At 38.4% G+C, this 15176-nt stretch overlaps 1 protein-coding gene across 3 annotated transcripts in view; it reads left to right on the plus strand.

The window, feature by feature from the left end:
* The window catches only part of nlgn3a (neuroligin 3a), a 175446-nt gene that overhangs the window by 108459 nt on the left and 51811 nt on the right, over positions 1 to 15176 (plus strand). For all 3 annotated transcript variants that reach the window (XM_055034166.1, XM_055034167.1, XM_055034168.1), the window contains one exon: positions 11961 to 12146. In XM_055034166.1, coding sequence (XP_054890141.1) covers positions 11961 to 12146 — 186 coding nt within the window. The remainder of the gene's footprint in view (positions 1 to 11960; positions 12147 to 15176) is intronic.

Below are 15176 nucleotides of genomic sequence, written 5' to 3' on the forward strand. Positions count from 1 at the left end.
GTGTACCGTGCATGTTGATACAACTTTACTTGTTGGGTTTAGAAAGTTTTTTTTTTTGTTGTTCAGTAATCACATTTAATACCAAACATTGTTATCACCTGGTAGCTCTTCATGACTTTGCAGCCAAAAATTTTACTTTTGAGTTCTTGGGCTGTCACTGCTCATAATGGAAATTGTGCAATTCTACCTGGCAGCTGATTTCTCCTTGTTTCTCCATTATCGATACAGAAATTTTCTGATCTTTCCAGAGATGCTACTGAGATTCAGATCTGGATGGACTTAAGAACATTCCAGTGTTTCTATCTTAGTTCTTGTGTGAATTCAGCTGCATGTTTTGGGTAATTATCTTGCTGGAGGATCCATGACCTGCAGCCGGTGCTGAGCTAGCTGACAGTGGACTGAACAGTATGTTTTAATTAAGCATGTCTTGGTAGTCTGGAGGCTTCACTTTACTCTGCTCATTTTTATGTTGTCAGATTTAGTCATAAAACAAAACTGAGCACTCTCTATCTCTCACAATTTTTGCTAATTCTAAGCGGTATTTTTGTGTCTCTTTCAATAGTGAAGCCATGGATCTTCTTCCATGGATTTATGAAAGTGATGTTGGAGTCCCGTCTCAGTGGTTTTCAATGGCTTCCGTATTCAAGCATTTGCATTTTATTCCTTATCAAAATGGGCATCAAAAGTTTATGTGTCAGCATTACTGATTGGGTCTCCTCTGCTAAACTCAAATAGATGTACCACAAGTATGTGCAAGCACTACATGATGCTGCCTGACACCATTTTCTGAAACATAGCATTTCCTCATTTCTTTGCAGATGAGTGTCAGGTTTATCTTCCTGTGAATCACATCAGTGGGTGCTGTGTTCAGACTCTTGAGGATTACCAGTATTTTATTGTATTTTCTTACTTGAAAAGAGAATATAAGTGAAGTTCATGCTGTTTAGACCAAACACTGCTTGTAGGATCCTCTATATTGATTTTTTCTTTCTGTGTCTTAAGTTTGTTTTCCCAGTGTTCAGCACAATGCCCACAATGATACTACACTATCTAGTAGCATTTTGGTTCCATTTAAATTAGCTGAGTAGCTGGTGTAAACATTGAAAAATGAGAAACATAATTCAAGGATTAATTCATTATTTTCCTTTAGCAATTGCATGTGCTATTGCTCCATTACATTTTCAATCAATTCAGACATACCCCGGTCAATTACTGCTGATAAAATCACTTTTCAGCAGAAATGAAGGATTATTGTACTGAGCTCTAACACTACTAACAAACGTGTCCACGTCTGCACATATATGCATTACATTTGAATATCACACTGTTCGTTAAGGCACAGTGTTCTTAATGAAAATCTTCCCACTGTGTACATGCATTCAAGTCGAACCAAAGTGCTGCTTAACCTCACAGTTGTGACTCTCAAACACCAGTTTCTCCCATTCCTCCCGTGGAAGCAAGCAGGCCCGCCTCCGCACCAGCTGTGAGATGCAAAGCTCCCCTTCATGTAAAAGCATTTCAGTGTCTTTGAGCATTCTGTCTGTGCTATTATGTGAAAGGGAAGATGCTGCTGTGAGATGGTGAGAAGAGAATGGGTCGTTAGGTAGGGAGGTGGAGAAGGGAAACAGAGGTAGGTACGGAGAACAGAGCAAGATGCCGAGAGGAGGGAGACGTGAAACACAAGGAGATTCAGCAAAACGAGAGCTGCGAGAGGTGAGAGGTGGAAGCAAAAGAAAGCCACATAGCTAAAACTCAGCAACTGCCTTACTGACATGTGATTGATTGAGTGGCACTTGGGTGCCAGGGGTCATACATATGTAAACTGCTCATTTGTAGTTGCTGTCAGGGCTCACATTCACCGGAGTCCTTTGAATTGTTTCGTCGGACCACCAACACACATCACACAATCAGATTAAGCAGCCCTGAAGTCACATGCGAAATGGCCGGCAGCTGCCACGTGCGCCGTAGGATCTGACTTTAAGTATCTTGTTTTTCATCCCTGCCTGCCATAACAAGCTCTTGTCTGTCAGCAACAGATCTGGGCTTTAGAGGCTCAGATATGTGTCGGATGAGCTTTGGTGTTTGTGCAGCACAGAGTTTTCCTCTTGACATTTTGTTGGTTGTTTGTCTTTTCTCGTGCCTTTGCAGCACAAAAGTCACATTTTCCAAAAGAGCGGCTCGGCGTGTGTGTGTATGTGCACAGCTGTACTATATGCACAAGTCTCTGTCTTCGAAATCGTACAGCTACCAGCACAGTGCAGGTAAAAGCTGCTTAATGTATATATAACAAGTTGTACAACCAAGGACACCGCTCTGACGCTACAGCTATCAGAATGTGGTTTTTAAAAAATATTTTTTCAGCACTTTGAAAGGATCTGAGTGCACACTATATTTTCTGAGGTGGATATGTATAAGTACATCTATTCATATTTTTGAATATCTCAAATTAGGTATGAAAGTGTCCAAATTTTCTTTGTTCAAGTAAGTTCTTTTTTGAGAAATGCCAGTCAGCTGTTGTGAGCATTTGACATCATCTAGTAAAATAAATATAGATTATTATTATGAGGCCTATAATTAAAGGGAGTGCTTCAATCTTTATGTTGTATGAGATATTAGTTTTTGATCTAAAAAAGGAAATAAGTGCTGGCCAAGTGTGTCGACCAAGTTGGCTAAGAAAGACTCTTGTTGGGCAGGCCAACAACATTCTGTGCATGAGCACCGGCAAAACACTGAGACTGGAGTCTGGAAAGCTTTCATTGGCCCTAAACTTCAGGTCAATATGGGGTTTTCAACGACTCTGAGCTGCATTTGGTCAAACACAAGATAGGATAATTTTCCACGTTTTTTTCTTTGAATTTGTATCGTCTTCGATGTAGACAAGCATAAATATCAATACTAGTCAAACTTAGAATGGAATATTCTGTGACGATTACATTTAAAACAGAGTTTAACATGTTTACCCAAATCTATTTCTAAAATGTTATCTTGTTCTCATGAATCTAATATTATGTATTGGCTTGTCTTATTGGCTGGATATATTGTTATAATCCTAGTTGCCCTTATTATACCAGGACCGATCTGCTCTCTGAGATAGTTTCAAATTATGTTGTGTGCATTATTATATGTCCTAATTTGCAAGCATCTGCTTGTTTCTCAAATACTAAATAACCATTGGGAATATAATTTCAAGAATCAAAAAGCATCTGTCTGCAAAGGTTCTGATGGCAACTTATTGTTATGCAACACTAACTCAGTTAGTGCAATTGAGTTGTCCTTAAATTATTTTGTTTTTCTTTTGATAAATCTCAAATTTATGACACTGCATGTTTTTTCTCCATGTGTTTTCTCCTGTATGCTTGTTAATGTATACATAAGCATTTTAGGTTACCATAGTAATTGTTCTCCATCAAATATGTGACCATTGATAAAGAGTAGTTTGAATTAAACAAAAGCATCAAGTCGGAAGTTTTTCCTGGAGGATTTATGTAATCAAGGAATTTCTAGAATCACTTCAGACCTTTCCAAGCCTGGATGTGAAAATTTAAGATTCCAACAATCTCCCCTAAGGTAACACCGTCACCGGTTTTTGCCGGAGTGTTTTTATTCAGTTTGAAGTTGTCCAATATCGGGGACCGAGCTCCTGGAACATCTGATGGTTTTGTTGCCATTTGAAGCAGCTTGATATTCCCTTTAATTATTAATTCCCGATGAGGCCAGCAAGAACCGGGGGCTCATGCATAAATTCTTTTTAACCATTTTCTTGTTTAATTATACTATCATGTTATATTCAGTAATATGGTACGAGTAACCAGAAATATTTCACTTTCATCACCCCAGTTCTTTATTTTCTCCTTCTCCGGAAACAAGGACTGGTGGTCGGTAAATGGTTTTCTGTATTCAGGCTGCCATGAAGAGGCTTTCTTGTGTTCTTTATCTCTCCCACTCTCGTCCTGTCAGATCAGTCTGTACTCGAGACATGCTGTGGGTCTCTGAGCTGGAAAAAGAGAGTCACTGATCTGAGGTTTAAGACCATTCCCTAAGTTTTTAAGACAAATCTGGAATCTTTGGTAGGTTAAGAAAGATCCTGGCATACTGGCCCTTTATGTGGCTCTGTGCAGGGTGGCCTCTTCCAGCCTATGCTTCTCATCCACACCCCCAAGGCTCCCATTCAACCCAGGCCTGACTCGGGGGAAGCTGGAGCCCTTTTGTAGTGGAGAACTCTCAGTGTGGACCATCAATGCTGCAACTGTGTGGACCTTTATTTCCCCAAAACAGAAAAGGAGGGGAAGAGATACAGGGAGCAGCCAAAAAGGACTTGGTCGGGAGGGTTTGGACACAGACTGCCTTGTTAAAAATGCACCAGCCAAAGAGGGAGACGATGAGAGAGAGAAAGAGATGAGACAAACTGAAAGTGAGAATTAGTTCGGCTAAAAGCCCAAAAACATACTCTCCGTTACGTCACAGTTGTTATTCCATTTTTTTTCTCCTCTGGTCCTTCTACTTCCTCCTTTTACTTCCGTCTTTCAGGGTTGATAACAAGCCCTTCCCCTCCTCACATTTTTCTCACCCTCCATCATTAGTTTACCCGCATTCCACTATCTAAGAGACCAGGCTAAGAGAGATGTCTGGGGTCAAAGTGATCATTATCGTCACTCTTCCTGCTACACTCTGAATTATAGCCTCACCATAGGAAACAGACATTTAAATCTAAATCAATAGAGCGATATCAGAGCAAAGAAACAAAGCTGTAGAAAATCATCTTCCTGGCTCAGGAAGAAATGCACAGCTAAGCTGAGCTAGTGGTGCTCATGTCATAATATTTTTGTTAATTTATTATAAGGTCACACCAAAATTAAGTAGCAAAAAGACAAGTACAGTCTTTTACATGTAGGTTCTTTTTAAAATTATAAGTGGCCTTATAATTGATCAAGTGTTTCCTTGGCAATTCTAAATTCTTGTTTTATTTATTACGTGACCTGCTGATTTCCTTTTTACATTTTTTAAACTAATCAGATTTTTTCCCCCATGATTTATTTATATATATATATATTTGGTTGTTTTTGAATTATACATGCATAGACATACATACATATATATATAAATACCACGTTTTTATGCATTTTCAGGGGTGACGTAAAGTATAATTTATGAAGTCCCACACCAATCCTAATTATATAATTACTTAAATTATATATGAAAGAGAAAAAAACGTACGATGAGTTCACTGAGGAAAGTAGTTTTGAAAATAAAATAAAGACCTTGATTATCTGGCTTTATGCTTCTAATTTATTTTCCTATTGCCGTGAGTCAAGTTGAGAAATGCATAAAAATATGTTCTGTTTCTAGAATGTTTATTAAATGAAGACAGCAAAAGAATTATCCACACAGGTTAAGATATTAACTGTCTTTCCCCAAATAACAGAAACTTACTTTAAAAATCCTGAACCATGCACTGTCTGTGCAGTGACAAGAATTGTGTGGCGGTGGGTTTGAACAGGATTCACCTGCTCTCTGGATGTCACAGCGCATGCTTTTCATTGCTCCTACATATTAACTGAAGCTCCGACTGAAGACCCTGTCATGTTGTGTACATTAACCAACCAGTTGCTTATGTTGACACAACAACATCCATGTTTCTTCCAGTGGGAGACATATCCACACACACACACAAACGCATACTGTTGTCCCTAACTAGGAGGATGCAGTAAGACAGGTACGACCTGATCTGGGTCTGACCAAACGACAGTCACTGCTGCCGCTCTGGCTAAAATCAAGGCTGAGACTCTGAGCTGCCACAAGAAGAAAATGTCAGTTCCCCCATCATGTGCAAGTGGCCCACATCAATGTCAAGGCAGGCTTGCTTTTAGACATGATAGAAAATCACATCATGTAATCAGTCAGTTCAAATTACAGCTCTATCGTGCAGGGGAAAAGAGCACAGAATCACTGTTATTAACTCATACAGTTTGTTTGTGTGATGAAGAAACTGTCATGTAAATTCAACATCAAATCCAGCTGACATGTTAGCTGCCATATTTGGAAATCTTTGTTTTCAATGACTGAGACAAACCGAATGTTATTCTTTGACCTTTCACAAGTGCTGCCTGTAGAAAACCCGTTTTCCCCGACGGTTCTTGTGAAATATGTTTTGGATGTGGCATAAATAATTTAGAAAGGCTGACATAAAGAAAAGTGTTTCACATGTTTCTTTTTGCTCTTGTTCAGATCAGCTTGAGGGCATTCTTTCCATTTTGATCGGTCCATTTCTTTTTCAAAAGAGAGCACTTCTCAGAAATTCTTTGGCATTATAAACAAAAGCGTCTCACTCTTTGTTTTTAACCTGTAAATATGCCCAGTTTGTTGAGATTAGCATTAAAATACCCACAGATGTAGAAAACATTAGGAGCACTTAAAAACTATAGGAATGACACTGGAACTTAAAGCAAAAATAAATAAAGAAGTAAAACAATCTGAAGTTGTACTAATAATTGTATTCACACAGAAAGATGGGAACTCTGTACCCATATTGTAATTTATTCTCACTATACAACATAAATTTACATATAAGCACTTATTTTTAATAACACTAAAACTAAATGAATAATTTTAGTCTAACAGTCAGCCAAGATGCCAGATGTAATCCTGCTGAACATCTGATATAAAAAAAAAAGCTGAATACTGCTGTTTGGAGATGCCACTATTCAGACCTGAGCTTCATTTCCCTTCAGTTCATGAAGGGCGCCATCTTTTTAATCTATTCCCATCTGTCTTATTGTATAAAATCTTCAAAAAAAAAAAAAAACATAAGAAAAAGCAACGTCTAATTTACGCTAAACATGGTATAAACAATAATATGACTTAACCTTTGTCAGTCTGAAGTTTTATTGTGATGTCTTTTGGATCAGTGTGAAGCCAGCTCATTTGTGTCGCCTTATCTTTCAAAGTACCGGATCACCTTTCCTGCCATTTAAAGGATGCCAAACGCAACGCCACCAACTTACATAATTTGTGCCAAAGTTGTGTGACCATTCAAAAAAAAAATTGCACATTGAGTTTAACACAAGAACTAAAAAGGGACAGCTTTCATCAGTAATTAAAAGCTTATTGTGAAGTAGCTTGTGTTCATTAGCGATTTAAACTGCCTGGGGTTGAGTAGTGCAGTCAAGCACATCACTAGCCTAACAAAACAGTTCACAAGCTCAGAATCCGCAGGGTCATGTGTAGGTGTGAGCAGCTAACAGAACGAGAGTTGGACTGCACCACCACGGCTCATGTGAAGCCAAAGCCCACGCTGTGCTGATCAGACAGAGTTCATCTGCTAAGTCTTGAAATCTGTAACCCAGTCTATAACCCAGAGAAAAAGATTTACATAACTCAGAACGAGAACAAAGTGAGCCTGTACAGTTAATTACATATATTAAAGTAACCAGAGTGAGTTTGTGCTTCAGAAAAAAATGCCCAGAGGTGATGAATAGGTGATTATTTTCATGTGCCTATAGATTTGTGTGCAGAACAGGAGCGCTGGAGCTTATTGTGTCAAATAGCTGCAGTAAGTACAAAAACAGAAATAGTCATGCATGAAAACAATTATTTTCCTATCTTAATTGCTTTCCGAAGTAAATACTTTCTGTCACCTTTCCAATTAAAAAGCACCCGGGAGCTACAGTGGATGTATTTTTAAATGGTGCCTGCAGCATGTCTTGTTTAAGATGATCACTCTACATGTTAATAACCCGTTTCTCTTAAACATGCAGAGCAGTCAAAGCGGTTAAGGGAAAACATGTCTCACACAGGACACCATAACTGAGTGTTCAGTTGCACAGATGAGGATCCAACTGTAATAATTTACATTTTGTCATCTAGTAATCCTAAATAATACAAAGCCAAATGGATAATGTTTATAGTATCTTTTCAATTAGGCTAACACTTGTACAAAATTCCTCCTCCATGCCTGTCTCATGACATTTCTCAGCCCATCTGACATATACTTGGTGAAGTGTGAACTGCTTTGCAAATGAGGGTTATTCTTGGAGAGTCACGTCTCCTCTGCCTCCCTCCTGTGTACCCTGGAGAAGGTTGTAAAAGCTGTTGTCCTTTAGTTATGACGGAGAGCGAGGAGGAGTCAGAGATAAAAAGCAAAAGGAAAAAGCTCTTCAGCTTGAGCCCTCCTTTCTCCTTTTTCCGCGTGCATCTGTCTCCAATCCTATTGCCTATCTCTTTTATTTACTCTCTCTATTTTTCTCCCTCTGTCTCTCTGTCTGTCTCCCTCTCCTTCCCTCTCTGCATGTGCCTGCTGCTCTGTCATCCTCAGGGATGCATCTGAAGGAGACCATCTGTTGATCCATTTGTCTACTGCTTCGTTTCCTGTGCCACAGCCTCTCTACTACCGACAATTGGCCCTGGCCTTTCCACTGCCCACCCTTTTTTGTTAATACCAACAAACCCTCGGGATAAGGGTTCTGTAATGTTGGGGTGTGGTAAAAGATTGTGGTCAGATTCTTTCAAAGACTAGAAGCCTGTCTCGGATGGCTTTCAGACCATTGTCATGTATGCACAGCAACGATTTGAGTTGTGGGGAATAATAGAAATAGCAGTCATCTGAAGACTGCTCCAAATCATCTCCACTAAAAAGTGAATTAACAATTTTACCACAATTTTCCCATGTAAAGCCATTACTCTTGAAGACAAACATTTAGGCCAAAGAACAGTTCTATACAGATTTTAATCAGCTTTCTCAATGTTGCCAAGTTGGCACAAGCATAATTAACGATAAGTACATACTTGAGACCGCAAGTACACTTTATGAAAAACTGTTGAACCTAACTCAAAATAATTATTCCAATTCAAAAGATAAACAACTTCAACGGTACTCAAATAAGAATGTAACACCATGAAATTTCCTGTAAGATTGTGTTAATTCACAATACAGTTTACAAACTGGTATTACTAGTAGGAGTAGTAGTAATAGTATTCCTTTGGTTTTCTTTTATTATCTTTTCATCACACTCTTTCCAAGGTGCACAGTATTTACTTCAGCATATTATTTCTGTCAAGGACACAATATATTTGCAGCCCACACACGTAATGCAGTCAACACATGACCTTTTATTTGCAGAGATGACTCTGTAAGCTCTTTTAATTAGCTTTAGAAAATATATTCTCAGTGTTCAGAGTCCTATAAATGCATAGGACTCTTACCAGGAAGGTTAGAAGGAAGTTCTTTGAATTTACTTGCTGTCTTGATGCTATAAAATAGACACTTGTGTAACAGCATCAAAAGGTGTTGTAATACAGTATTGCTGCCCCACTCAGTAAAAGGTGACCGTTCACTTCAGTGCTGATAGTCCTTGGTTAGCAATGGATTTGTCTGATTTTACTCTTAATGGGGGCTGCACAGTGGCACAGTTGGTAGCATTGTTGCCTTGAGGCATGATATTTCCTGGGTTCAATTACTGGCCTGGGGACTTTCTGCACAGAGCTTGCATGTTCTCCCTGTGCATGCGAGGGTTCTCTCTGGGTACTCTGGCTTCCTCCCACAGTCTAAAAACATCACTGTTTGGTAAATTGGTCATTCCAAAGACACCATCCCTAGGGACAAGGGTGAACAGATAATGCATGGATACTCTGTATGGGTAGATGTTAGTGAAAAATGTTCTTTTATTTTCTATGTATTTTCTTTAATTCTATGAACTACTGAAAACATGTCTCGAAAATTCCAAGAAAAATGTATTATTAATTTGCAGAAAATGAGAAATGGTCAGAATAATGAAAAATATGCAGTGGTCAAATAATGCAAAGAAAACAAATTCATATTCTTCAAGAAACAATACTAATGTTTTAACTCAGGAAGAGTTCGGGAGTCAATATTTGGTGGAATAACCATGAGGTTATCAATGGGGTTCAGTGCAGTGGTCTCTTATTTTTTTCCAGTTAGAAAAAAATAAAATAAAATAAAATAAAACGCTGCCACATCATTGTGTTTCTGCCTTTCATTAGGGTTGTGCAGAAAGTCATAATACGATGGGTAAATAAAAAACCGTCCAGTATTGCCTTCATATGCCAGTGACATTACATACAATCCAGTCATCCATAGATTGGGCAGCTTGGGGGGATACTTTCAAATGTCATGAATCGCGCACCACCCTTCTCGTATGCTGCACATGGCCTCCACTGCTTCATAACTCGCATAGCCACAAATCACATGTTCCAGTAATGGTCCTATAATAACTTTACTTATTTGCAAGACACACTACAGAAAAAAAAAATAATAATCAACTCACCTCAGTGGAGGAGTTTAAGTATCTTGTTCACAAATATGGAAGAAATGGAGGGGGAAATTATTGATAGGCAGATTGGTGCCTCGTCTGCGGACTCTGTATATCTCAGGTCCGAATGTCTGAGTGTGGAAAATAATAATATCAAAGGTACTATGTTGTCTTGTTGCCAAAAGTTTTATCCATTCATCCCTTCGTTCACTTTTGATTGACTGATGAATCATCTAATTGATCCTTCATTTAGATGAACCTTCTCATGTTCCTTGGGACAGAGTTTATATGTTCTTATGTCTTTGTGTTTGGTAGATTCATTTTTTAAAGTCAAACTATGTTGATGTGAGACTGAGAAATGTGCATCGTTTTGGCTTCAAAATGTATAAGGACACAGTTAATCGAACCATGTTTTGGTAGAAAAAGTAATTGTCGAAAAAATTAACCCAATTATGAGTTTCTCTGTGCCGTTTTCTGCTTTTGTGCATTCAGCTAACGTCATTGTTTGGAAGTTACAAACTCACTGAAATGTTACCAACAAGGGTAACATTAGAAGAAAAACCTGTCATTGCTGTGCCATAAACAAAAATATGTTTGCTTTCTATTGCGCACTTTTTATTCATCACATCCTCAAAAGTAGAAACATTAACAACTGAGAGCTGACAGACATGAATGCTTTTAGTACATTAAGTACATCCCCAAAACAACTAATGGCCCTGAGGAGGGCTACTCTAATCTTTGTTTATCTTAAATGAGCAGTGACATCAGTGAAATCAGACAGATTAAAACTTTTTTTTTTCTTTTAATCAGTTTTTTATCGCTGTTAACTGTCTGCCTCCCCCAGTGGACTTCAAAACAGACTTCACTATAAGATGAAGGCACAGACCATGAAATAGATGTTGGAAGCAACGCCACAATGCTGAGGGACCATCACTGGAGGCCTTTAAACATCCTCCATCAGAACATTTATTGCTTGTGAAAGAGAATTGGGTGTTGGTTTCCTCACGTCTCCGAGCTGTCACCTCACATGCAGGCCCGGGGATTTGACGGACACTGAATCCACCATTGGGAGTTTAGGGATTGCCTGCCTTTGATCTTCTCCCACGACTCTCGATTACCCATCGTTCAGCTGGGCTTACACCCTGGAGAGAGAGTGGTATGTGTTAACATGGGCTCTGATGTACCCAGGAGACGCACACTTTTCCAACTCAGACCTCACATGGCAAATTACGCTGACATGCTGGGAAAATGCGCAAGAGTCTTGTGTGTTGTCACAGAAAACATGACAAGTGTTAGACGGGTTTGGAATATGTCAGAGGAAAATAGGGAAAATTATTCGAAATGTAAAAGGCGCGTCGTTTTCACACAAAGTCAATAGGTTTTCCACAGATGTTCGAGGTTTCGTTTGAACTGGTCAATATTGCCAAGTGCACATTAATCTATGATTGATGTTCTCCTGGGAAGACATGCCATTGATTTTCCATAAGGTGCAGATGAAAAGTGGACAGATTTTACTAACAACCACATCATGTAATAAGTCAAGATTTCACTGCAGCTGTCACTCATCATGATGCTTCCTGTGACAATGCAACTATGGGGTTAGGTATTGTAGATAACCTAGAATTTTCTTTTCATTTTTTTCTAAGCCAGATGTTTTCTCTGCTATTTATGGTCTTTCATCTTTCCATGTTTCAGGCTTCCTCAGCACGGGTGATCAGGCTGCTAAAGGGAACTATGGGCTGCTGGACCAGATTCAGGCTTTGAGGTGGATCAGCGAGAACATCGGCTTCTTCGGAGGGGACTCCAACCGCATTACCGTATTTGGATCTGGGATCGGAGCTTCCTGCGTCAGTCTGCTCACCCTCTCCCATCACTCTGAAGGTAGGACATTAAAAAAAGCTTCTCTAGAAACTATTTGGAAGAAGAAGAAGCATGCATGTGTATTAGTGCCACTCCAAAATAACCCCTTATTTAATCCCACATGTAATTTTGAGCAATCCCTGCAGTTTTTTTTAATCTAGGTCTTCATGCTAGACACAAGCATGTTGCTTTATGTTTTTTTTTTTTTTTTTCAGGACAGGGTAAAATAGAACATGGCTTTATAAGGAGGAGGTAGCTATATTAAGGCTAAATGATGCACACAGTCTCTCACTGTCCTCTTTCTAAAGCGTGTTGTTTATCTCTTGGCTACCTTAATATTATCTCATGATGATTTACTGCTCATGTTGGCCATGACTTTATTTAATACTTTATGCAGCTTTCGTGTTTGACGTGGACATCCAATAAACGTCTCTCAAGCTCATGCTCTTCTAATGCATCGCTGAATTAAGATAGAGCTTTACTGCTAATACATAAGTAAGGTTCTGAAAGAAGCACTTTGGCTTGTGCAAATAAGACCTGTGTGTTGGTGCTGAGCTCCATCTGTGGATATCAAGCTCCAGCTGTGTTCCTGCAGAGCCAACTTTATCGTCCTTAACCTGAAAACTGTTATTCATGCATCAGATCTAAGAGCTGTGTGTTGTCTTGGATTTGATTAATAGCTCTGGTTGTGTGTGCAACGTATAGATCAAATCATGTAGTGGAAATGTTTCAAATAAGAGAGCTTTCCGTTTAGTCCTTCCTGCAGAGCATACATGTTGACATGAGGTAAACAATTTGCTTTTGGAAAATACGATTGAAAACATTGGATTGATTGGGTTTTTTTTATTATTATTCTGTATATTCAGCTGTGCCCTGCACCCATATTGGTGTTTTTGCTAAAGATGTGTTAGAAGCATTAAAATAAGACAATTTTTTACAGCATGAACTCAGATTGCAAAATTAAAATAAATAAAAAATCTGACCTTTAAATTGAGCGCATTTTTATATGAGTAGAAGTCTCGAGAAAAAAAAATTCTGCAACAAAATCAATACTGTGAAGAATAGTTTCCCTGCTGTTGTTCATACCTGCTTTGTCATTTAGTCTTCCCAGTACTTACAGAAGCAGTAAGTAGCTGCACTAAACCATGAGATTATTTTGAAACTTTTTCCACAACTTTATCAAGAGTACCATTAGTGTGGAGGGTGTTGCTTTTAGGTGCAGTACATTCTTCAGATTATCAAACTTACTGTAGGCAGGAACTGCTGTGCTGCAACTGAGCATTTGAATCACGCAGAAACAATAACAGTGCATGCCAACTTACACTAATGGATGCATTTTCAATTTCTTGATACTCCAGTAAATTCTGCATGTTTGATTAGTTGACCATTGTGCATTTGAAGAAGGTCATGTGAGCTGAACTTCTTCTGGACCCGTTACAATGCCAATGTTTGCAATCTGTTTATGTGTTCCACAATTTGCAGTAAAGTGTTACTAATTGCCTTGATTTCCTCCAATGAATGATGACTGCTTTTGGATTGAATTTTTATCATAGATGCCTTTTTTTATATGCACTCTGTAATGCCACGCTTCATGTAGCATGTTATTATACTGCAAGTGAAACCATCTCTTCTGCCTTCCAGTAAATTGGATATTACCGGGTCTGTTTTTTCCCCCTGAATGGAAATGTATGCCCCACTGATGGGGTGAAAAAGAAAGGAGCAAGCAAAAACTTGAAGGGATCCTGGGAAATTGAAACAGGAAGCCTTCTATCACAGCAGGACTCTTGCTGTGAATGTTACCAATGGCAATCAGATTTCACACAGACTCTCTAGGAGCACAGATTGTTGTAATTATAGAAAGTTTAGGACTGGAGTGGGCTGCAGGATGTGACAGGAAATCCGAGAGGAGGAGTGTCTTTTTGCACCTGCTTTCAAAGCAGTCAGTGTAGCGAAAGCTGGTGGGATGCTCTTGTTGCCAAGTCAATGCAATAAACAGAGAGGAAACAAAAAAGGTTTTTATCTGCATAGCTGTGAAAATTGATGTAAAATTTGTTACTGTGCATTGTAAAAGAGTTCATAAAGTGCAACATAATTAACTTTTTTTTTTTCACTTTTTGCCATACAACCACAGAAGTGCACATATGTCAACATTTTCAGAGTAGTGTATAATTATCTAGCAAAACTTAGTATATACAGGGTTTTAAAGTTTTTCTACAAGTAAAAATACGAAAAGTGAATTTGCAGAATTAAGACGACAGGTTGTTTGGTAATGTTTCTAGGTGTGCACTTCTAGAGACTTAAATATTACCAATTGTTCTTTGAAGAAATTACTATTGCTCATTCTGAGTAAATGGAAAACAGCTGTGCACATCCATCATTAGTTTTTGCAACATTTCTCAATTACTGATCAAGTAATCAGGGGTAAGCTAGACAGTCCTTCTGAAATGGCTGCTTCAGTTCACTTAAACTATTCTAACAGGACTCATAAATGCTTGCCACACTTTTCTGATTTGTGTTAGTAAAAACATTTGAAACCAATTAATTGTTTTTCTTCCACTTCAAAATTCAGCATTAATTGTTTTTGGCCTTTTGCATAAAGATCCTTCAGAAATATTATGAAGTTTTTATAATGTTAGGAATTGCAAAAGACTCCAAAGACTATGTATACTTTAGCAGGGCACAGTACATCATATTTCTGAAATATGAACCAGTTTTTTAAGCAATTATTTTTTTTACATTTAAATATAAATTCTGGAAACATGAATGTAAGCGGATTATTAAATCTCTTGATGATTCCTTATTCCCATTTGCACAAAAACCATAATCTCATCCTGTGTCCCTTGAAATCATAGGTGTGATTTTATATTGAATGTGTTGTATTTGGACTCCTATGAGAAATAAGGTAACACTGGATAAGATTAACTTGAGGAAATACACAACACTCACACAAGCTTTTTTTTTCTTTCTTTCTTAGCTTCTTCTCAGATCCAGGAAATTGAAATCCAAATAAAAAGATTACAGAAAAAGCAAACCAACGGCAATGCACTGTTC

The sequence above is a fragment of the Poeciliopsis prolifica genome, unplaced genomic scaffold (genome assembly GCF_027474105.1).
Source record: "Poeciliopsis prolifica strain line A6 unplaced genomic scaffold, Auburn_PproV2 SCAFFOLD009, whole genome shotgun sequence".
Taxonomy (NCBI): Eukaryota; Metazoa; Chordata; class Actinopteri; order Cyprinodontiformes; family Poeciliidae; genus Poeciliopsis; species Poeciliopsis prolifica.